Source organism: Paroedura picta, chromosome 3 (genome assembly GCF_049243985.1).
Source record: "Paroedura picta isolate Pp20150507F chromosome 3, Ppicta_v3.0, whole genome shotgun sequence".
In the NCBI taxonomy this organism is placed as follows: domain Eukaryota; kingdom Metazoa; phylum Chordata; class Lepidosauria; order Squamata; family Gekkonidae; genus Paroedura; species Paroedura picta.
In genome coordinates this window covers 155266010-155289462 of record NC_135371.1, presented here as the reverse complement: position 1 = coordinate 155289462, position 23453 = coordinate 155266010, and the positions used below count along the sequence as shown (strand labels likewise).

At 45.3% G+C, this 23453-nt stretch overlaps 1 protein-coding gene across 2 annotated transcripts in view; it reads right to left on the bottom strand.

Annotated features, from left to right (window-relative positions):
- Positions 1-23453, bottom strand: part of DGKA (diacylglycerol kinase alpha) — a 95277-nt gene that overhangs the window by 61250 nt on the left and 10574 nt on the right. Inside the window, exon 3 of one of the 2 annotated variants that reach the window (XM_077328814.1) lies at positions 16701-16761. In XM_077328814.1, the coding sequence (XP_077184929.1) occupies positions 16701-16761 (61 nt within the window). Of the gene's footprint in view, positions 1-15603; positions 15664-16700; positions 16762-23453 lie in introns of those variants that run through there. The other variant, XM_077328816.1, reaches the window with a different exon arrangement.

Genomic DNA, 23453 nt, shown 5'->3' with positions numbered 1-23453 from the left:
ACTCACTAAACATCTAAAATGTCCCAATGAGTTCAACAGGGCTGACTACTGCTTAATAACGCATCTTAGAAGCACAGCTATATATCAGTTATTGGGATGAATCACAATCTCAGACTGCCGTTTTACCCGTCCAAATTCCATTCTTCCGACTTGCTGCAGAGAAAATCACTGGCCTACTCAAATTCTTTGGGATTCCATGCACAAACTCACTGCTGCATAACCATTCAAAGGCACCCTTCATATGCCTGTCTTTGCAGAAAATGGGCCTTGAACATAAAATTCAGGGCTTGATTGTCCAAAGAGCTCAGCTCCCTGTTCTGCTAAGCAGCTTCTTCTAGAAATTTGTTCTTAGGAGACAAAAACTAGGGACTGATAGTGGTGACTCTCAGAAAGCATAATGTAGCACTGCTGAAACTAGAGTTGGGAAAATCTGGCCCTTAATAGGCTAAACAACTGCATTCCATGTGCCATGCTCACTCCCTGGCTTAGGCAAAAGCTACACCCAATCATTGTTATTTATTTTTTAAACAAGGTTTTCCCTCTTGGCAGAAAGACAAATCCAGCTGCTGAGCTGCCAGCAGTCACCTGTTCTTCTGTGTGTGTGTGTGTGTGTGGGGGGGGGGGAATTATGCATAAAAGCAGGTGAGCAATGAGTGACTGTGGTTCTCCACCCCACAACCAAATTTACAGACTCTGGAAAACTGGCCTGTAGATTTCAAAAATAAATAGGGAAGGTCGTTTCTGGCTCCCTGCTGCAGTTCTTTCTGCATATATTACGTACCTCCCTTTTTCTATGATGGAGACGGACACTTTTCTCCCCAATGGGCACCCAAAACAGCATACAGCACACTCCTCTCCTCCGTTCGATCCCCACAACAACTCCCCTGAGACCCAGCTTGTTTCCATGGCAGAGTGGGGGTTTAAACAGGGGTCCCCGGATCCTGAAGCCCATTTGCCCTTAAGTGAAAAGGTGCACGAGAATTCCATTGCCTATTTTAAACCGAATGTGCTAAATAGGGTCGTCTGTATCTTTAATTTATTTCACTATCAGCTGGCATATGCAAATGAGAAATGCTCCAGGGTGCAGGTTCTGTGACTGGCAATGCTACTGCCTGTCCCAGCATTATTTATTTATTTACTGCATTCCTTAGGCTGCCTTCTTTGCTGAGACTCAGGGCAGACTGCACAGTGAAAATCAGTAGCCACCCATGCAAAGACATATCTAACAAGCACAGTGTAGGTCAGTGGTCCCCAACCTTTTTATGATTGGGGACCGGTCAACGCTTGACAATTTTACTGAGGCCCGGGAGGGGGGTGGTAATCTTTTGCCGAGGGACATTGCTGCTGCCTGAGCCCCTGCTCCACTTGCTTTCCCGCTGGCACCCCTGACTTCCTGCTGCCTGCTGGGGGGCGCTGCCAGCAGCAGCTGCGCAGTGCCACGCTGCAGGGGAGCTCCAGCCATGGCGGCCACTGAAGAGCACCAAAGGTGAGCTGGCGGCAGAGTGGCAGGGCAGCCCCGAGGCAGCAGCCAGGGAGGAGGACGAGGAGGAGCTGCGGCCCGGTACCAACTGATCCCCGGACCGGTACTGGTCCCCGGACCGGGGGTTGGGGACCACTGGTGTAGGTCAATACAACCCATACGAGGAGACCGCGAATAAGTTAGTATGTAACAAATAGTACCAAGATGAGTTAGTAGTACCAAGATTAGGACGCCCAAAATCTGAGGGAATGCAGCACGCCAAGTTCAATACAGAGTGTGGCTATAATAAAGAGAAGTAGCACGGCAGCAGGAGGAGACAGAGGAAACAATAACAATATGTGCAGAAAAACTGATGATACATCCTTCCTATACATAGTGGCGTAATCCACAGTCCCTTTCCCTCCAGAAACTTTCTCCCTGGACTATCCCATTATAGTGTAGGGCCAATTACCTTCCTAGGAAAGCTCTCTGGAACATGATTTGCAGAATGACAGTAGCAGCCTTCCTTTCTTCTCCAGGCAAGCGGTTTCACAAGGCAGGGGCCACAAAAGAGAAAACATGGATACGGGTAGTTGTTGATCTTGTCCGTTTGCAGGGGGGGACACCTGCAGAAGGCCCTGAACGGATGAGCAGAGCTGTCATGATGGAACACAGGAAGAGAGACGGTCCTGCAGGTATGAGGGTCCAAGCCATCCAGGGCTTTCTGGGGGAAATATACCTAATGCCATACTACTTCCCAGTTTTCTAGCTCTATGTGCATATGCTTTTATCTCTAGGATTCTATATTCTTTTGTCCAATATTAACTTAGTGTGTGAGGGGTAGCATGCCCTCCATTTAATAAAAATCATTCAATTGGTGTGTCAAGATGAGGGTGTCAGTGTCTACAACTGTGATGATGTGCAGGAACGCGTCTCTATATGTACGAATGCATTTCTGTGTGCTTCTGAATAAATGCTGTGTGCATGAATCAATTCATCCACGTGGGCGGGTACAGTCTATGTGCACGTCAAACTGTGGCTGTCTTCTGCAACTGAGCATGTACGTACTCACTGACATGCTGGTAGTTGGGTTTTGTTTTTTTAATCTCTCGTATATTCCATTCCGTTCAAGCTCAGAAGCAGTAACAACAATGGAAAAGGTGTGCATGCACACAAAAGCTTTTACCTAGAATAAAGCTTTGTGGGTCTCAATGGTGCCACTGAACTTTGTTCCAAAGGAAAATATTTTAAAAACAAATATTTTTTAAAAACCCTCCTGCAGCCTAGAACGACAAAAAAGAAACCAGAAATACTTAAAAAAAAAAAACTTCTATTCATCCTCCCATCATGCAACACTTGTCCTCTACTGTTTTCTCGAGTACAACCATATTCCTACCATATCAGTTTCCACAAGGCAGATTCCAGAACTAGAGGCGGCATCCTTTCTGTTTTGATTGTGCCTTTCTCACCATAAAACAGCAACTCATTAAAAAAGACATGATTGCAAAGCTATAAATGCCGGTGAGTGGGGGAGGGATCCCCTGCAATCTACACCACAACTACTAAAAATACCTGAAATTAAATAAAATCCAAAAATGCTTGTCTACATGGAAATGTCCTTCCCTGTCTTCATGGAAGGAGGACCGAACTGCAGCGAGTCTCAATTGCCAGTCGGGGCAATGCCATTAGAACGCCTTGCTAGCACCTCTGAAGCTCAAGGGTGTGGCCTGAGAGGACACAAAGCTTGCTGAAGGTAAGCGGAGGTAGGTCTGGCCAGTACCTGGCGGGAAACAGAAGAATGCCACAAATGGCAGGGATATAAACACCTGGTAACTTCTTAGGCAAATTTCTCACAGGTCTTCACTGGCAGGAGGGTTCCTGTGGACTGCCTTCAGGTTTGCTCAGGCCAGGATCTCTTTTGCATACCTATGACACACCTATTTAACTAGCCTTGTACTTGAAGGATCAAAGGAAGGTCTGAAAGTGCTAGATGTAGTTCCATCACAAGTCTGGGCTGGCAAATATGTGGCTGCAGAACCATCTTCAAACACTCCGCACACCACTCTGAGCTTCTTAAAGGAAAAAGATTAAGAGTCCAATAGTACCTTAGAGGGGAACAAGATTTCAAGGGTATAAGCTTCCGAGTGTCAAGGTTTCCTTCATCAAGACTGTCAAGAGTCAAATCTCCCTTCAACTGACAAAGGGACTCTGGAAATCTTGTAGATCTTTAAGGTGCTATTGGACTTGAATCTTGCTCTTCTATGGCAAACCACCTGAAACTATCTTAGAGGGTGGGACAGTGTGGAGTAGTGGTTAGGAAGAAGGAGGAGGAAGAGGAAGTAGTAGTAGTAGGATTAGGGTCTGGACCTCTCAGGTTCTGATCTCTACCCTGTCACGAAGCTTTATGGGTGATCTTGGACCAGTCACTTTCTCCCAGGCTAACCAACCTAACAGGATTGTTGTGAGGATAAACTGGAGGAGAGAAGAATGTTGTACACTGCCATGAGTTCTGCCCTACACCAGCACTAGCATGGTGTAGTGGTTAAGAACAGTCAGGCTTGATTCCCCGCTCCTCCACGTGAAGCCAGCTGGGTGACCTTGGGCTCACCACAGTCTTGATAGAGCTGTTCTGACTGAGCAGTCCTGTCAGAGCTCTCTCAGCCCCACCTACCTCACAGGGTATCTGTTGTGAGGAGAGGAAGGGAAGGTGATTGTAAGCCACTTTGAGACTCCTTCAGGCAGTGAAAAATCAAGGTATAAAAACCAACTATTCTTTTGCCTGTGAAGGAGGACAGGACAAAAATGTACTGCAGAAATAATGCAACCAGGATTTACCAGAATGCTTTAAGGTTAAACATGGTTAATTTCTCTGTCAAAGCATACATAAGGATGGTGGGGAGAAAGGTTAAGAGTATTCACTTGCAGGGATAATACATAGCTCCACAGCTGTTCCCAACCTCTTAACCACAGCTAATGGACAGCTGGCATATTACATCTGCATGGGAGCAACCTACGACTGAGCTCAGCTAAACCTCTCTGTATAGCCTACAGAAGAGACTGGTTGTAAGCAACATATATTTTTAGCCCTTCTTTTGTAACCCCACCTATGCCTCGAAAACCCACTGCTGATTCCATGATACTCTCGATAACTTGGCTTGTAATGGAAAATTGAAAGGCTTGAAAAAGGCCTAAAAAAGAAGTGCTTCTCATTCCACCCACCTGCTCCGGGAGCAGATGCCTCTAAGGGCAGGTTATTCAATTTCCGTTACTATCTCCGAGGCGACAGAATTTTAGCATGTACACACACACGCAGCACCAGGGATGCCTCGATGATGGAGGGGAACCACTCCACCCACCCCGCGGCTGACTGTGTAACGAACACTGCATCTGGAATTTCCCCTCTCGAGGTTGCAGATGTTTTCTCTGCCAGTTAAATGTGCGTGGGCGAGAGGTGTTTGGTGCTGCGGTTTACTCGGTCTCTCAGACTCTCTCGCACACATTTACTCCCAGCCTACTTTGCAATTGCATTTCTAGATTCAATTACGATCATTAGCGAATTAATCCTTCCGGCCCAATATCTCAGAGACAGGGATATGTCACTGGTTTACCCTCTCTCTCCAAAGGGCTCCCCCCCCCCCTTCCACACACACACCCCTGATACCAGCAAAACATACATTGCAATGCAAATTAAGCTCAGTCTGTGAACAAGGCTATGAAAACACCAGAGGGCTGAATTTGGGCATGGCAGACTCAGAAAGAAATACCTGCCCAGCTATGCAATCTCCTGGGCCAGGCATGGCCTCTCAGCCTAATTATTTTGCAGGGCTGTTGTGGGAATGAACAAGGCAAAACAGGACCCCAGGGCTCCTCAACAAGGAAGGAAGCAAACTCCAGAGGCAAGGCTAAATGATTTTTGCAGCTTGGGCAACAGAGGAATGACTGAGAAGGGCTTCCTAAAGCCATTCAAGATCAGGGACACAGGTATAGACATATTACAAAGCTCCTAGTAAAGCTAAAGAGACATTAATTGCAAAGGCAGCTTTGTTTTACCCGCATACCAGGACAGAACTGTAATGTAGAATGGACACAAGATAACAAATCTGAAACATCAGATTTAATCAAATTTTGCACGGTATTTACTTTTAGCACTCCATCTATCTCGGTGTTCTGTGATTTTCTTTTCTGTTTACTCTGCTGTGCTCAATGATTTATGTTCTACCACATATGTCTAGAGCAGGGGTAGTCAAACTGTGGCCCTCCTGATGTCCATGGACTACAATTCCCATGAGCCCCTGCCAGCAAATGCTGGCAGGGGCTCATGGGAATTGTAGTCCATGGACATCGGGAGGGCTGCAGTTTGACTACCCCTGCTCTAGAGAGTCCTTGAATTACGAGGGAAGGGAGGGGTTTCTGAAGGGAATACAAAACCCTCACCAACTCCCCCTTCTATGGCTTTCCAGAAAGCAGCAGCTAAGGTGACTGCTGTCCCATAGTTAGAACACAGTCTACTTCTTACAGTCTATGGAAGCTGCTGTCTAGCACAACATCTTGAATTGGGCCCAGGAGGGGAAAAACCCAGAAAGCAGTGTCACTGGAAAACTAGCTTTACATGACCTCTATGGCGAGTCCCAGCTAGGTTACATGCTGCCAGATGTTGAACCAAATGAGGTTTCTGAGCCATCTTCCAGGACAGCCCTACTTAGAGCATGTTACAAGTTGGCTTTTGGCAGGGTAACCACACCTTTGGGCTGTTTTAATAGTGGTACGGTGACAGCCCCATATTTTAACAATGTAATATTTTAATGTAAATATTTTATACGTTATGGGTTTTTGGGTTGCTTTACCTTATTGGTCTTAATGTTGTAAGTCGATATGAGACCCTATAAGTGAGTGGCAACAAAGTCTAATCTAATCTAAGAAATGAATAAAAATAAATAAATCCAATCTGGCTCCATTTCCAATAAGGATTTGGCCCCATGAGGCCAGCTGGATGTTCCTACTTTCCTCACAATGTCATGTCCGTTCCAAACACAGCCAGTTTGGTGTAGTGGTTAGGAGTGCTGACTTCTAATCTGGCACACCGGGTTCAATTCCGCACTCCCCCACATGCAACCAGCTGGGTGACCTTGGGCTCGCCACAACACTGATAAAGCTGTTCTGACAGAGCAGTGATATCAGGGCTCTCTCAGCCTCACCCACCTCACAGGGTATCAGTTGTGGGGAGAGGAAAGGGAAGGCGACTGTAAGCCGCTTTGAGCCTCCTTCGGGTACAATTTGGATTCTTATATGCCGCTTTTCTATACCCAAAGGAGTTTCAAAGTGGCTTACATTCACCTTCCCTTTCTTCTCCCCACAAGAGACACCCTGTGAGGTAGGTGAGGCTGACAGAGTCTTGATATTACTTTAACAGGGTTGTGAAGGTCACCCAGCTGGTTGCATGAGGGGAGCATGGAATCAAACCCAGCTCACCAAATTAGAAGTCTGCTAACCACTGCATCAAGCTGGCTCTCAATGGTTGATAGTATAAAATGGCACAGAGAAGCCCATGAGAACCAACAGAGACACACTTCCCCTGTTAACTGGCCAGCAATGAACACTGTATAGGGGAATCAAGGTAATATACAATAATTCGATCTGAATTCAGAATGAACAGGATCCAGATAATGCTTCATCCCAGAAAATGGAGTTGCCTGGCAACCATTCTTTCCAGAACCTTCTAGAAGAGGGAGGTTTGACCCCACTCTATCATTATTGAGATGTGTGCTCTCCAAAGAAAGCTTTTTCAAAAAAAGGTCTAATAATAGCCTGCTTTAAGGTTGATAGAATTACTCTTTTTTTCCAAGGAACTATTTATAATTGGTATAATCCATTGTGCCAAGACAGCCCTGGCCAATTTCCTGAACCACGAAGGACATGAATTCAGGTAGCAGGTAGCAGCCTGCATTTCTCCAAGAATATCATCCATATCCTTGGGAACAATTAATGGAAAATCATCCATATGAATTCTGACAAGCTGGAATCTAGTGCATTCGCTCACTCTATGGTTAAAATGAAGTCCAAGTCAAAACGGTTGTGATTTCACCTATGAACTTCCTGGCAAGCTAGTATGAGAAAGCGGTTAAGGGTTCTGTAATGTATCCCAAGGGCCCAGATGTAACATACCTCCTACCACCTTAAACATGACCACTGGATGACTGTTCAAACATAATGGTCGCAAAGAAGTATTCCTTTTTCAGATCTACTGAGCAGGCTTTCGAGTGGACTGTGTATGAACAGCAGTCCAAGTGCTGGGCTAGAGAGTAGGACAGCCAGGTTCTCCATCTTCCCATGAAGTTTGCTGGGTGACTCTGGGCCAGTCATTCTCTCCCAGACTGATATAGGTAGGGGCACAAAATAATGTATGCTGTCCAGAGCTGTCCAGAAGGAAAAACAGGATAAAAGTTTACCAAATAAATAATCTGCATTCATATGGATTCCACTCATGTTTCCATCCACCATGGCTCTAATTGCCACCTCCAAATCTCTGTTGTGGTACAAACCAAATGGCTAAATGTGGAGGTGAGGTCTATAGCACAAAGGGTTTCTGAATTCATGGATCCACTAGCTCTTTGAGCCAAGAGTTAGCCCTCTCAGATGGAAAATCCCCAACAGGTGACCAGAAAACATCTAGATTCATCCTTCTCCGGAAGCAAATCATCCTATTGGTTTCCCACTCCTCAAGAGCTGAGCCCCACCCTGAGATTAAACCTTACCTGCCAATGAAGTTATACTAATTTCCCCTTCTCCAGAACAGACGACTCCAAAACTCCTAATCAGGAATATGATGAGCTACATGACTAAAAATCACCTGAGATAGACCCCAGGTGTTTTGACAACTATGAAAACTTGAGATGTTCCTACCAATGACCCCCAGCATGGATGTTGATATCGCCCCAAACTAACAGCTTCAGGGTCATACACACAAAGGTCAATCAGGCTACAGGGTACACAGTGCTAGGCAACAGGATACACAGTACACCAAAAGAATCCCCTTTCTGCAGTACAAACCCACAAGACTTGGAAATTGTTGTTCAACACATGCAGGCATGGAAACTGAATCTCAACCGCAGTCCTCAACCGCCGTCAAGCTGCAATCCCAACTGTGGCGGCAGTGGGGGTGGCACGCACAACAATCTAGATGCAGCGCGGAGGCGGCCAGTGCCATGGCTCCGCTGCCTCCACCCGCCATGGGCCGCCGTCAACCTGGCAATCCCATGGAAGGGGCCAGGTGACCCCAAATGGGGTCGGGTCCCCAAGGTTGAGAAGCACTGCCCTAGACCATGGCAACTCCATTTCCCTTTCTACCATGTCTGACTTGCGCCTGTACAGAAAATTATGGAAGGCAAAATTATGCCACCGCCATTCTTAATTGCATGGATTAGGGGAGGTTAATTTTAGGGTTTTATGATGTTGATTGGATGTTTTATTGTGAACCACCGAGAGCCAGCAGTGCTGGGAACGGCAGTATAAAAATACAATTAATCAATCAAGAAATGTAAGCCCCTCTCTCCCTTCTTCACTCAACCAGGACTCAGCTCAGAATCACAAGGCAACAGCTTTGATACCATGTATTTCCTCTGCATCCCACCATCGGCATAAGAAGCACATTCCCACTTGAGTCGGGAGGAATTAGCTTCAGGGTCATACACACAAAGGTCAATCAGGCTACAGGGTACACAGTAATTTCTGAAGATATTTTTTACAGCCCTTTGTAGAACTGCTGCCCCCCCCCCCAAAACTGGCTTGTTATTGCTTTCTATGGAGGCTCAGAGCATGAGTGTAGCCCGCCGGGTGTTTTACCAGCTACACCAGCCGAAGCTACCTACCTGTCCCTAGAGCACCTGGCCATGCTGATCCATGCGACAGTCACCTCCAGAAATGACTTCTGTAACTCGCTCTATGCTGGCCTACCCTTGTCCATGACCTGGACTCTGCAACTGGTACAAAATGCAGCTGCTAGAGTCCTCACAGGAACATCTTGGAGGGCTCATATCCAGCTGGTGCTGAGGCAGCTGCACTGGTTGCCAGTGGCAGCCCGGATCAGATTCAAGGTTTTAGTTTTGATCTTTAAGGCTTTACTTGGTCTGTGACCCACATATCTGATGGACTGCCTGCTGCCTTATGCCCCCTGCAGAGTGTTTTTTCTGTTCTGGCACTGACCTGGTGGAATGAGCTGAGGGCCCTGAAAGAACTTTGTGTTCTGCAGGACCTGTAAGACAGAGCTCTTCCTCCAGGTCCTTGGCTGAGGTCAGAGCATGGGAGATCAGACAGGCCCCTCTAGATTAGACCATATGTAGTGGAGTCGGCATCCATAATTTGTCCCTGAGGCCCAGGAAGCAGAAATTGTTGGTTGAGTAGGAGGGGAGAGTTTTTACATCAGGATACTTGTTTTAATGGGGGATTAAGGATGTTTAATGTATTTTGGTGGGGTATTTTTATGTAACCTGCCATGAGAAGGCTCGTCCGACAGCAGTGGGCAATAAATAGTAGTAGTAGTAGAATTGAGACTAGTACATAAAACATTTTTTTTAAGATCCCGCATCACATTAAAACTGCAAGAACATGTAAACAAATATTGTCGGCATCTGACCTACCCATTGTACCTACTTATTCATAAAAGCCTGAACAGCATTGGAGACAATAAAGTCTGTGGACTGGCATTTGGTTATCTGAGGGTCAAGGAAACAGAACTGCAATGGCAATTAACTATGTGTTTATATCTTTTCTTCTATGTTGGATATGAAACATGCATTCTTTGCCTTTCAGAAGACCAAGGAAATAACTAAATACAAGCAATCCCACTTTGCTTTCTGCACGCTGAAATATACTCCTTTCTGTCACTGCAAAACCCTCCTGCTCCAACCAAAGACTGGTCGATATCTGTGAAGAGGGTACTCCCACACATCTGCATTCCGCCCTTCATGTGTAGCTTGGCTTGTGCTTAGCTAGTTATCTACAGGATACACTTTTTGTCATGTTTCAAACATCTGATGTTAAAAACATTCCAATTTCGGACTTAGGTGTCTTTTCTCATATAAATAATCTAAACCTCAGCTTTCAATTTGCTGGGGAATTCCGTAACAATTTTTATGCCTTCCCCAGTATGTCTATAAGAAAATGCATACCCTTGGGTCCTCCTTTAATTAGAAGCATCATTTTTAATCAAGATGAAGAGAGTTATATAAAAAGGTTGTAATTGTCACCATGCACATGCCCTTTCCATTTACTTTCCAGACACGCCCTACGAGGGTGAAACCACAGTCAACATTCCACTGATGTCAGCATGGTAGCTGAATAGCCGCATAAAATGAAATAGCACTGTCCCCTCCATCCTATTGTCTCTTTAATCACCAGTTAGCTTGCAGAATTAATCTGTTTGCTATTACAATGTGATAGGAACCCTTTTACTACCTTGTTTGGTACCTCAGTAAAAGCCAGAGCCATCCTCTCATCTCAGTCCCTGAACAATCTGGCACAAGCAGAAGGTACAGAAATTCAACCCTATTGCCAAAAATAGCATGTGAACAAAAGAGAGAAAGGTGCTGCTCTTATCTCCCTTAGGGATCTAGGGCTATGTGTACACACACCAAACGCACAGGATGTTCGGGGTTGCTTTGCTGTCACTTAATACTTTGCAGATAGTCAGGTGAAATGTCCTACTTGCTCTGCACCTGAAAGACCTCAATGTGCTTTAACTTAGAAGTCAAGGAACTCATCAAGATGTGCAAATTTATTTAAAAGGGTAGAGCCTCTTCACGCCTCAGTTGTCATGGGACTGATCATAACTATATTCAGTATTCTCACAAGCATCCTCTTAGAAGATGCAATATCATCATCTCGTGAGACTTTTGTATTGCTTGCAAACTGAAGATGCTTGCTAAATGACCTTGGCTGGCTGGTGGAGTACTTGGGAAATCAAGGGTCAATTATGATGTGGAAAGGAGGAGCACCCCAGCATCTCAGCCAAGGGAAAGATAAGATGAAGGAAGTCAGAATGATCATGCAAAATGAAAAATCACACTCTTTCTGGCCATTTATCCACCAAGGGAATACTATTTGCCATGTTGATTAACTGTTGAACCCTAAAGGACCAAGTCAATAATACCAAATCCATTTAGTCTAAAACCATGGTCTTCTAGATTTAACCCTGGGAGTTGGGCTTACCTAGATTGTTTCTGCACCAGCAATATCATTCGGATTTGCATTTTTAAAAGGTTGACTTTTTTGTCTGTTTCCGCATTGAAATCTGCTTCTTCAAACACAGTCCCGAATTGCCCCTCACTTGCCCCGTAGCAAAGGAATCCCCAGAAAAGCTGGTTTCATCTTTTCAAGCAGAGTCTAACGGGGCCTAATTCAGGGCTGTTCAGTGTGGAAATATGCATATTCAGGTTTTTTCGCCGTATCTGCCCTTTTGAGTACTCTGAACAAACCCCTTTCCTTTCCTTGTTGCATTATGCTCCGCCACTGCCAACTGGCTGGTGATTCCTGACCCCAAACAAGCACATCGGTCCTCAACGAGGGCCAGAGCTTTTTCCATCCTGGCCCCTACCTGGTGGAACGAGCTCCCTGAAGAGATCATGGCCCCTCCTGAATGCCCACAGTTCCGCAGGGCCTGCAAAAGGGAGCTCCTCCACCAGGCATTCCCCTGAGACTGACCACAGGTCCCCCCCACCTCGGACATCCCCCCCATGGCCTGAAGCAGCCTGACCTCTCTAGGGAATTTAGCTTATTACGTTGTTATTGTTGGGACCTCTGTTGTGTTGTTATTGTTGTATATTGACTATGTTGTATGTTGACTCGTTCCATGTATCCCCTATGATGTTGTATATAAACCGCCCTGAGCCATATGGAAGGGCGGTATAGAAATAAAATAAAATAAAATAAAAATAAATAAATAAAATAATCCTCCCTTCCTGTTCTGAAAACTCTGCCTTTTTTTTAAAGGGGGTGGATCACATTACAATGCTGTTTCTAAGCTTAAAAAAAACAGTCTTGCACAGTAGTGTTATAATGTTGTAACCCAAGGTTTTTAAAAAAAATTATATTCAGAACAGGAAGGGGGAGGAAGGGGGAAGCAATTAAGGCTGCAGAATGGTGGGATTAAGGGATGCAATGAAAACAAAGGTACAAGCAGACGCCCTTTTGCAAAAAACACATTTTTAAAAAAAGGACAAGGCAGCAAAGCATGATGGGATGCTGCACTCCTTCGGACTCAGTGCAGAAGCAGAAAGCATATTATGGATTTCAGCCTGGGAAGTGAAGGGAGGAAAGCCCAAATGCAGAAAGGCTCGAGTTGACTTGCTGCATCCAGAGGAAATCCAAAGTGAGGCTAACACAAGGTATGTCTCCTAAAATGGAAACAGACCTAGCTTGTGTTACCAAGATGGGTGGTGTGATGAGATGGGTGGTGTGAGCCTCCCACAGATGTGTCCAGTTAGAGTCTTGGTACAAAGCACCAGCATAAGTAGTAGAGTTGCAGCTGTGCATCTCCCTTTCCAACTCCCTTTCCTGTTGCCCTATCTAGAAGAGCTGAAATTATGAGTGTTCTAGGTGGGGGACAGTGATTTTAGGCTCAGTGGATCTGGAAGGTGGTCAGTTCTACACCAAAAGGGGTGGTTTTCCCAGCCATCCTAAAGAAGCTGAGAGGCCTCCTAAAATAAACCTCTTCACCAAGTCTAATGATCTGCCTAACTAACAACCAAGAGTTAATCTTCCTTTTTGGTACAAGGAAGAAAGTGGCTGCCCAGCTCCAAACATTCTCCAAAGATATTAGAGTAGACTTTTTGACCCTGTTAGGGGACTGAAGCTGCTTTGATCCCCTTGTAGATCCCCTTGGGAGACAGACAGGATACAATTCTGCTGCTTCCTCTGGACTTTTTAATGGCATTTGATACCCTCGAACAAGATATCCTTCTGCACAGGATTGGGATTGTTCTCGAAAGGTTCTGCTTCTACCTGACAAATCATTTCCAGAAAATGGGACCAAAGGATTTCTGCTCTGTTGGCCTCTATTTTAAAAATCACATTTGACTAACTCGTGCCTCAAGCTTTATTTTTATTCTTGTCTGCTGTTTTTGTTGTAGTTGTTTTATTGTTTTTACTGTAAACTGCCCTGATTAGGACTTTTGGGGGAAAGTGGCACAGAAATATCTGAAAAAAACCAAGACATACTTTAAAAGAAGCAGACAGCATACTTAAACCTCCTTCTTGGGTGGGGCCGAAGAAACCAGTTGGGCAACTGGAACTCAGCCAACAAACAAGAGCTTTTGCAGCTGTCTGGGAATGAGAAGTCATGGGGGGGGGGGATACACATCTCAGGGCATGCTGCTTTTTTCAGGGGAACCAAAAGTACTTTAAAGACCCGAGCTGTTAATCTGGATGTCGTTTCCCACCTATATCTCCAGCGTGAACATCTGTAACTTGAATAACGTGGCCACGTTACCAAAACAATTTAAGCATCCTCCTAAATACAAGAAAACTGACCTTGCCAAAGGCTGCACCTAGAATTTCCTGCTGCTTAGTAAAAGAGTATTGATCTTCTTAGAACCTCGTTCAGCTTTGATGGGTTTCTGACTGGCTGTCAGATTTTGATGCAGCCACTCTCCTCCGTGAGGCAGTTTTGCTCCCTCTCTTTAGGCAAAACATTTTGTTTGCTTCCCCAAGGGCGTGAGAAAACATCTCCCTTGTGCAATACAAGCAACTACTTACAGTCACACTTTTAGCATTCAGCGAGAGTCTGGTTTTGTTCTGCGCATAACACTGTGATGAGCTGGCTGAATGGGAGTGTTCACTTTGTGGAGGGATTTGTAGCAGACTAAAGGCTCTCAAATACCATGGCAACTGGGTGCGGGGGCAGACCAGAGAATTAACAATATTATTTCTAATGCAAAAACAAAAAAGGTGCTGTAACTTACAAAGAGTTCAGATGAATCAATGCAATCCTGATGACGAGGGTTTTTTTTTTAATGATCTATCATTGCAACAGCTAATTAAGTCTGAAGTGGCTGGCAGTTGTTAGGCTTCTGCGGAGGAGCTGTTTGGCAGGAGGTAGGATCAGAGTGATGGCCATGAACAAACGTTCAATACCTACATGGAGGAGGTGCCCAACACTTCCCTAAAAGGGTAACAGCAAGAACATTTCTAATTGGTGGTGGTAGGCCCAAGTGACGTTGTTACAACTTGCTCTGGGGCTGCAGGTTTTTTCAGAATATCCTGCTCAATTTCACCACAGAGGAGTGGAAAAAGTATTTCTGGAGATGCAGCCTAAGGACCTGGGGTTTTCTTGGAATTACAACCCCTCTCCAAGCAACAGCAGTCAGTTCCTCTGGAGAGAATGGCTGCTCTGAGGATGGACTCTGTGGCATTATATCCCACTAAGTCTGTGTCCTCCCCAGGCTCTATCCCCATATCTCCAGGAATTTCCCAGCCTGGATTCGGCAGACCTATCCCCCCTCACCCCCATCCGATGCCAGTGGCCAAGGGCACCTGGCAACCCGATGTATTTCATGCCCATAGTTTGCTAATATAAAATATCTAGGATCATGACTAATTCTGAAAAAGCAGTCTCAAATGAGCATATGCATGAATCCAAGATTTCCCAGCATGGATCATAGTGCTTAATTCAGGATACCACAAAATGTATGGAGCCAGGGAAATGCAGAGATATCGTTCCAGTTGAGGCATCTAGACCGTCTCAGGTCTGATACCAACATCATACATTTCCTATCAAGTAGGAAGGGGAAGAGCAGAACCAGCCTTTCTGAGGTTCTGTAATAACCAGTTGTTTTTAGACTGCAAGTCTTGTAAAATTAATCTGCCTCCCTTTTCCTAGTACTTGCTCCTTTGTGTCCTATTTCCTCCCTCGTCTTATTATCCACCAAGCCAAGCACAGCCAAAATATTTCGGATTCTCTGAAAATATAAAATAGAACTGGCAATGCATTGAAGCATTATGTCCAAGGTGATCTCGTGGGTCTTGCTGTGTTGACAGTCACTATATGCTACTGTTCTACGGATTCTCTGACGTAAGGACAGATGCAATAGATGTAAATGCAACCTCTCTTAGGCATCCCTGGAAACTCTCCAACCAATCATGACATTGCTCACCAGTGATGTCCCCTTATCAACTTGTCCAGAAAGCACCCATCGACATGTGGCGACGACAGGAACACTGTGATCGGGACAAAACATGTGTATCAAGCAAACTTAAGAACCACCTTGTGAGAGAACAATAATATTTGATGCAAAAAAAAAAAACAAATCACATGTCAAGCACATTTACCTGCCTTTCTGTTTGAAACACGTTTTCAGATTTCAAACATGTGGCAATGACAGGAACACTGTGATCAGAACAAAACGTGTGTATCAAACAAACCGAAGAACCACCTTGTGGAAATACAATATCTGATACAACAACAACAACAAAAATCTCACATGTCAAGCACATTCACCTGCTTGCCTGTATGAAGCAGGTTTCCACCGGTTTCAAACAACTCCTTCACCAAAATGTACATTGATACTCTCCTTAAAGCCCCTGTGCAATTTTATCACAGTCTGGAAGCAAGAATGCTCTGTAGTGAGATGGTGAATGCCAATGATGTGGTCTAAAAAGACCAGATGAAAAAAACTGTCCGAAATGGGACTTTACCTGGAAACCTGCTGGGCGCATACTTGCATGTGCTGGATGTATAGTGATGGTTTTCTTGCATTAAACACTGCTGTTCTCAGTTCTCAGCTGAGCTTCACAGACACTTCTGCTTTTCCCTCCCTGCTACTGCAGCAGTGGGAATACCATGACATTAACCTACCTTGTACACACACCCTCCACGCATCATTTGCATGCACACATTCAAGTAGAACCAAATCAAATTTCCTTGTCAGAAGCTTCCCGTGACTCAACAGTCAAGAAAACAGTAACTGACACCAACCATTACAATTCTAGGGCTTTTCTCAGACCAGTATCTGAAGCCCAACCAGCAGTAGCAGCCTGCAAACAGCTATCCTACTGGCAGGGAGTCACACAAGGAAGGGAAGACACAGTTACCACTGTTTGAAAGTTGATTAATGCAATGGTTTATTACTTATTGATTCAATGTATATAATTGCTGCATAACTCACAGGAGCAACTTCATCTAGGCAAGGCCTGGATCCAAACCTGAGAAACTATTACAAGCTTGCTGGATTCTGTGCCTTCAAGACCATACCTTGGGATCGAGGAGACCAGCTCTTCAGACCACACATGGAGACCAGGAGGTTGTTGGAAGCCTGAACGTAAAATACAGGAGAAACTTGCTGAGTTAATAATGCCTACATAAGCCCCACTTGTAACATTACATCTAATACATTTGTACGGGTTTCTGTGTGGAGGGGACAAGTATTTTGCACGCAATGGGGACCATGTGACAAGAATGCATATGCTCACAGGAGTCAATACCAGTAGTTTAGTGCAGGGGTAGTGCAGGGGTAGTCAACCTGTGGTCCTCCAGATGTTCATGGATTACAATTCCCATGAGCCCCTGCCAGCATTTGCTGGCAGGGGCTCATGGGAATTGTAGTCCATGAACATCTGGAGGACTACAGGTTGACTACCCCTGGTTTAGTGGGAAAGAGCAATGTAAGAGGAAACAGAAGATGCAGCTTTGAGTCTCTTGCGAGGAATGATATTTTATGGCTGGATAGCAGCAGGCTAGAACCATGGCCACGCCATAACCTCCCAGCCACAAAAGCAGACAGAAGAGAAGCTCACAATGAAGGGGAAGAGCTGCATTGTCCTTGTTCCACTTCCCAAGGCTGCCGTTCCATCCCTGGGGTGCCACTAGAAGGCTTTGCAAAAAAATCAGTACTTGACATATTGGTATAGCACTCAGCTACACGGTTAAGCTAAAGCCCTCCTGGGACAGGAGGAGAAACGATGGGAGGAGTAGAGCACGGGAAGGGAAAGCTACCGTGTTGAAGGAATCGAGCAAATCTCTGCCGTGTGACTGCTGTCATGCCTGCTTCTCTCTCTTCTCCATCTCCCAGCCGGAAAGCTTATCGCTGTCACAATCGTCTTGAGTAGAAAAGGCCGGGATCAATACTCAGTGACCCATGCTTCTTCCCTTATTATGGACTCCCAGGAGAAATGGAGGGACGGCAAACACTGATATGCACATACACGCACCCTACATGATTGTATGGAGCCCTCTTAATCCCCTCCAGCCACCCCTCACTCAAGTTTGCTTTTGCTGGTTATGCCCCAAAATGCTTTCTGTGCTGCTGAACGTCTCTTCTTTCACAATCCACTTTGCATACTTCATCACACAAAGGATCTGGAATTGGGGGAGGGCGTTCACATGGACTCTAGCTGTAGAGACCACCTCCCCTCTGCCTTGCTACTGCTCCAGTGGCAAAGCACAGATGAGACAGAAACCCACCCACCCTCACGACACATGAGAATGCACTTTTGATCGAGAGCGGGGCTCGGAATTGTATTTTAAAGCGTGGGCTCCATACCAGACAATTTTACATAATGCAGAGATTTGTTGGAGCAGCACCATACTGACTTTACCACCCAGCAAGCCCTACATTTTGCAGTATTCGTGCTTTTTATAACTTGACCACTGAGGAAGACTCTTTGGGTCAAAACGCATTTGGTCTCAGTTCCATGTATTATGGTGAAATAATACACAATAGATAATCCACATGTATTGATTTTTTAAATATGTGCACTTTAGAATAAAATATTTGTATTTTAAACTTTCTTTGTGGCTCAACCTTTAGGTTCCTGACTTTGCCGTCGTGTCTTCCTCATTGCAATGGAGACACAGCTGAAGTGGTCCCAGGCACAATAGAGCAGCAGGATCACAGAATCATAGAGTTGGAAAGGACCTCCTGGGTCATCTAGTCCAACCCCCTGCACTATGCAGGACACTCACATCCCAATCGCTCATCCACTGTAATCTGCCACCCCCTTGAGCCTTCACGGAATCAGCGTCTCCGTCAAATGGCTATCTAGCCTCTGTTTAAAAATTTCCAAAGATGGAGAACCCACCATCTCCTGAGGAAGCCTGTTCCATTGAGAAACCGCTCTGTCTGGAACTTCTTCTGGATGTTTAGATGGAATTTCTTTTTAATGCCAGCAGGATGCTGGCAGGGCCACAGAGGAATCAGGCCCCTCTGCCTTTGAAAGATGGGGGACAGGCTGAGGAAGAGCAGGTCCTTCTTTCTCCATCACTGCATCACAGTGCCGGGTACAGCTGGACTTGTCACATTTCTGTCAGTCACGCACTACCCTTTGGTAAATGGCTTTTCATTTTGTTAAGGCTGTTTGCTCCTTCGCTGGATATGACTCCAGCAAGCAAGAATGCAGTTTAGCTAAATTTAAATTTTAAAGGGGAGTGACAAATCTCTCTCCCAGAGGCAAGAGTATTTTTCACCACCCTTAATTGGCATGGATAGGATATACCACTAAAGTAACTGACGAGTTAGTGGTTTAATTAATTTATGCCCCTTCTTCTCAATAGAGACCCAAAGAGGCTTATATCACTCTCCTCTCCTTTATTGTCACAACAACCCTGTGTGGTAGGCTGGGCTGAGAAGGATTTGTTAAAGGTCACTCAGCAAACTTCCATGGCAGGCTGGAGATTCAAACTCACGTCTCCCACATCCTAGTCCAGCCTTTCTCAACTTTTTTTTACTGTTGAGAAACCCCTAAAACATTCTTCAGGCTTCAAGAAACCTCAGAAGTGGTGCAAGTGTGCGCAATATGGCCAGGAAGCATAGCTGTGGACAGGCCCACCTGGGGTCCCTCCCTTCCTACCCCATCTAGGCTCATCATTGGCCATTTGGGGGTGGATGGGTTGATATGTCCTTATATGGACATATCACCCAATAAATGTTTAACAATCTTTAAAACAAATTAACATTAATTAACTCCCGCCCATTTGGGAAACCCTTCCAGGTCCATCAAGAAACCCCAGGGTTTCATGAAACCTGGGTTGAGAAAGCTTGTCCTAGTCTGACACTCTAACCACTACACCAAATTGTCAGGAGTATTTGGGGCAGACTTTCAATAACTCTGTAGAAAGCCAGTTATTTCAAAACTAGGTAGTTTATTCTTATTATATAAACTGGGGGTCCTTATTGAAGAGGGGGAGTGATCTTCACAAGAAAGCAGAGACATGCAGTTTCAGCGGTGCTTGGATCTAGTAGTAAAAGGCTGTATGTACATATAAAGAAGTTATTGCAGAAAATTATTTATTTTTAGATGTTATCTGAATCACCTTCCCCTCGCACACAAACAGAAACCCTTAAATAAATGTCAGCCAAAGATCTGGAGACCAGATAAAGCAGTGGAAGCTCTCTGCCTAGGGTGAACAAAAACATGGGGACTGGAAAATAGGCCAACAACTGGGGGGTATTGATGGTAATCTGGAACTCAGACGTCAAAACCTATTTTGAGAGAGGGGTCCCTTCAAAGAGTAGAAGAAAAAGGCCCGGATCCACAACCTGTTCTCTGACTCTACTGCTCTAGTGCCCTTTCCCCTCTTCTTCCTATAATTTCTCTGCTAGTGTGTGTGTATTTTAAATCTTACCTATAGTATGTGCCATGGCTCACTCACATGTCATGTAGAACTGTCTACTTGGCAGGCACACTAATGTGATACATTTTGTTTCAACTCTGTGGCAGGAGGATATGTAGAAGCCTGATGGATGGAAGAAGGTTGCACTTGGTGGACTCTTGTTTTCTTCTATCCCTGGGATTCCATGTGGGACAGAAAAATAGAATAGTGCCCATAATGCCCTGGCATAAAGAATCAGGGTTGGAAGGGGCCATAAGGGCCATCTAGTTCAACCTCCTGTTCAATGCAGGATCGGACTAAAGCATCCCTGAGCAGTATCTGTCCACTGCTTGAAGACCACCAAATGAGGGGGAGCTCACCACCTCCTTAGGCGGCCGATTCCACGGCTAAACAACTCTGTGAGAAACAGAATTCCTGATTATCTAGTCAGAAGTGTTCTATACATAGTTTAAACCCATTACTGCATTGTTTAAATCCATTACTTAAATGGAGTTGCTCCTTGGTGGAAACCATCCCTGCAAGAATGTGACACTGCTCCATTGAGCAAAACCTCGGCCAGCCCAAAGCCCTCTGCTGTCAACAGGAACCACTCCTTGCCCTCCCTCCAAGTGACCACCTTTCAAACAGATTCAGGTGGGTAGCTATGTTGGTCTTCAGTTGCAGAACAAAATTTGAGTCCAGTGGCATCTTTAAGGCCATCAAGATAAAACTTTGTTGGTCTTAAAGGTGCCATTGTACTCAACCTTTCAAATATGCCCCATCTCAACCTCCTCTTCTCCAAGCTGACTATTCCAAGTCTCTCAGTCTTTTCTCAGCACAGTTGATAACAAGCTTTCAGGATGGGTTAACAAAATGCTGGTGAGATTCATTGCAGTCAAAACATCCAAATTTGGTAAGCCAACTACATTTACACAAAGCTACTTGAATGGCACTTAATATATTCTAATTGCAAAATCTGACTTCTACTGATGCTTATTTAGGTATCTGAAAGGGACAGGAGGGGCAGGCTGCATACAGCTTGAACTTATAAACCAGAACATGACCATATGGAAACAGTACAATATATTAGATTGGCTAGGAGAATAGCAGACCTGCTACTCTAATGTGAAAGGTATTTGAAAAGGGCCATGTCACATATTACACGTCTTCCACACAGAACGGAATCCGGACTAGGAAATGGCATGAAATCCACATTTGAACAACTGAACAATGTGTGGAAATACAAAGGGAAGTCATAGCCATTGACAGCTTCTCACACATCACAATGCCTTCCCGTGAGACCACAGGTGATTTGCATGCAATTTGCATTTTATTTCCTACTGTTAAATGCTTTTTGCATTTGAAGGATGTAGTATATGATTATGAACTGGCCCCAAGTAACCCATTTAAAAAGGGACAAAAAGGACTTATTGCATCTTTCGAAGATTTTCATTGTTCTACTGATCCCAGGCTTGCTGTGTGACTATACAAGAAATATTTGCTGCTCTGCATGAACTGATTGGCCCATTCAATTGCAGGGTTCTTGAAAGCAGGTGGCAATGAACGGGGCGGTTAGAGACGCAGTTCAGAACAAGTTGGTACCAAAGGAGCAAACACATTCTTTGCAGTGGATGAGTCAGAGCTCTCCTACACACACACAAACACGCACTCTTACTTCAGCTCTAGTGCTTCTCACAGTAGCTACATCACCCACGTCTGAGTAAGAGCACATAAGCCAGAAACCACCAGAAGACGAAAGAACTGTGTTTGAAAACAACACAGCTGTGCAAATGTACATCCAGAAGCCAAGCTCTGTAAGCTCAGGAGTCAGGACGCACTTTTTTAGTACCCAAAATACAAATGCCTTGGTCAATTCAGCAATAACTTCACTGACAAAGGAAAGGCAGGTGTCCTGGTTCTCTCTTCTTGCCAGTTAGCCACACTCTACCATTTCCGCAGTAGGGATGTAAATCTTTTTTTACTTTGTTTTGCATTCCCATGGGATGTTTCAATTTGGCTCCAGGCATTCCACGGAAAAGCCTCGAATACAGGATGTAACCCGCACCATGAGTTCCTCATTAGCTTTGGGAAAGCAGGCTACTTCCCGTCATGTTTTTCCTTTGCTGGGGGGGAGGGGGAGCATGCATATTGATGTTGCTGGGTACTTACAACCCCCTCTACTGCTGCCATTTCGATTTCTTCTGCATCACGCACCGTTTCTTGTCATTACTGTCACACCTTCAGCTGTGCCCAACTAACTACCACCCCTGTTCACAAAATGGTCAGGATTTGTGGGCAATTTATATATATAGTGCATTTTTACTGCTGTTACCTACCTTGGATCTTGAAGTGCTTAAGAGAAAGGAAGACATATAAATATTTTAAATATACAAACAACTAACTTCAGGTGTCATGAAACTGGGGACATGCCAAGATGCGTGCCACCCTTGCAGGGAGGCCCCGGGCCTGACACATCTGAATGGGGTCCAGAGGAGGCAGACGCAGAGTTCATGCCAGCCGCACGACCAGGGTGTCCAACTCGAAGGGCTCGCCAGAGCACCAGAGGCAGCAAAAGCAGCCAGTTTGACACCTCGCTGGTGAAGTGCAAGGCTGGCAAGCTAGATGGCATGCACCTGAAGGCCTTTCCTCTGATGAGGGTTGAGCTGAGCTGCAAGCCCTTTGGACTTGCTTCCAAGAGATTCCAGGATGTTACTTAAGGAGAAACCTCAGCCAGACTCCTCCAATGTTGCAGTGCATGCATTCCCTGCCCATCCGCCTGGACATCCAGTATGCTGGGCTCTCATGCGAAGCTCTGAGGGTTCACTATCTGATTCCTGACCTTGGTTCGGCTTTGGACTTCTCTCCGCTTCCTGACTTCAGCTTGGCCCTGGCCTTCTTTTTGGCTGTGCACCCTGTAGCCTTGCCCCGTCTTCGCCTGCTACCTTGCCCTGTGGCCTGACTTTCCCAGTTTGAACTCTTGGACCTGACTCTGCGACTCCAATTCTGACTCATGCTTCTGACTCCAGGCAAGGGCGTACTGACTCGTTCTCTGCCTGCGGCCCAGCAGGACATCATACCAGATGACAAAATCTGGGGGACATAACCCACAGGCTGCAGAGCAAGTTAACCATACCAGACATCGTTTGAAAGCCCATTAAACAGCATTCTTGCTAGAAACCTGGCTAGGGGAACAACTAAGCTCATGAAAGAAAGGCAGGATTTAAATGTTATATACCTCTTTTTCTACATGCCATTAAAGGTTCTGATTGATTGATATAACTCTTTTTTAAAAATCTTGCGGCACCTTAAGGTCTCCTAGTATAAACTATGGTAGACTAGAACAGTGGTCCCCAACCTGCGGGCCGCAACCCGGTGCCGGGCCGCGAAGGCCATGGCGCCAGGTCGCGGCTCCCTCTC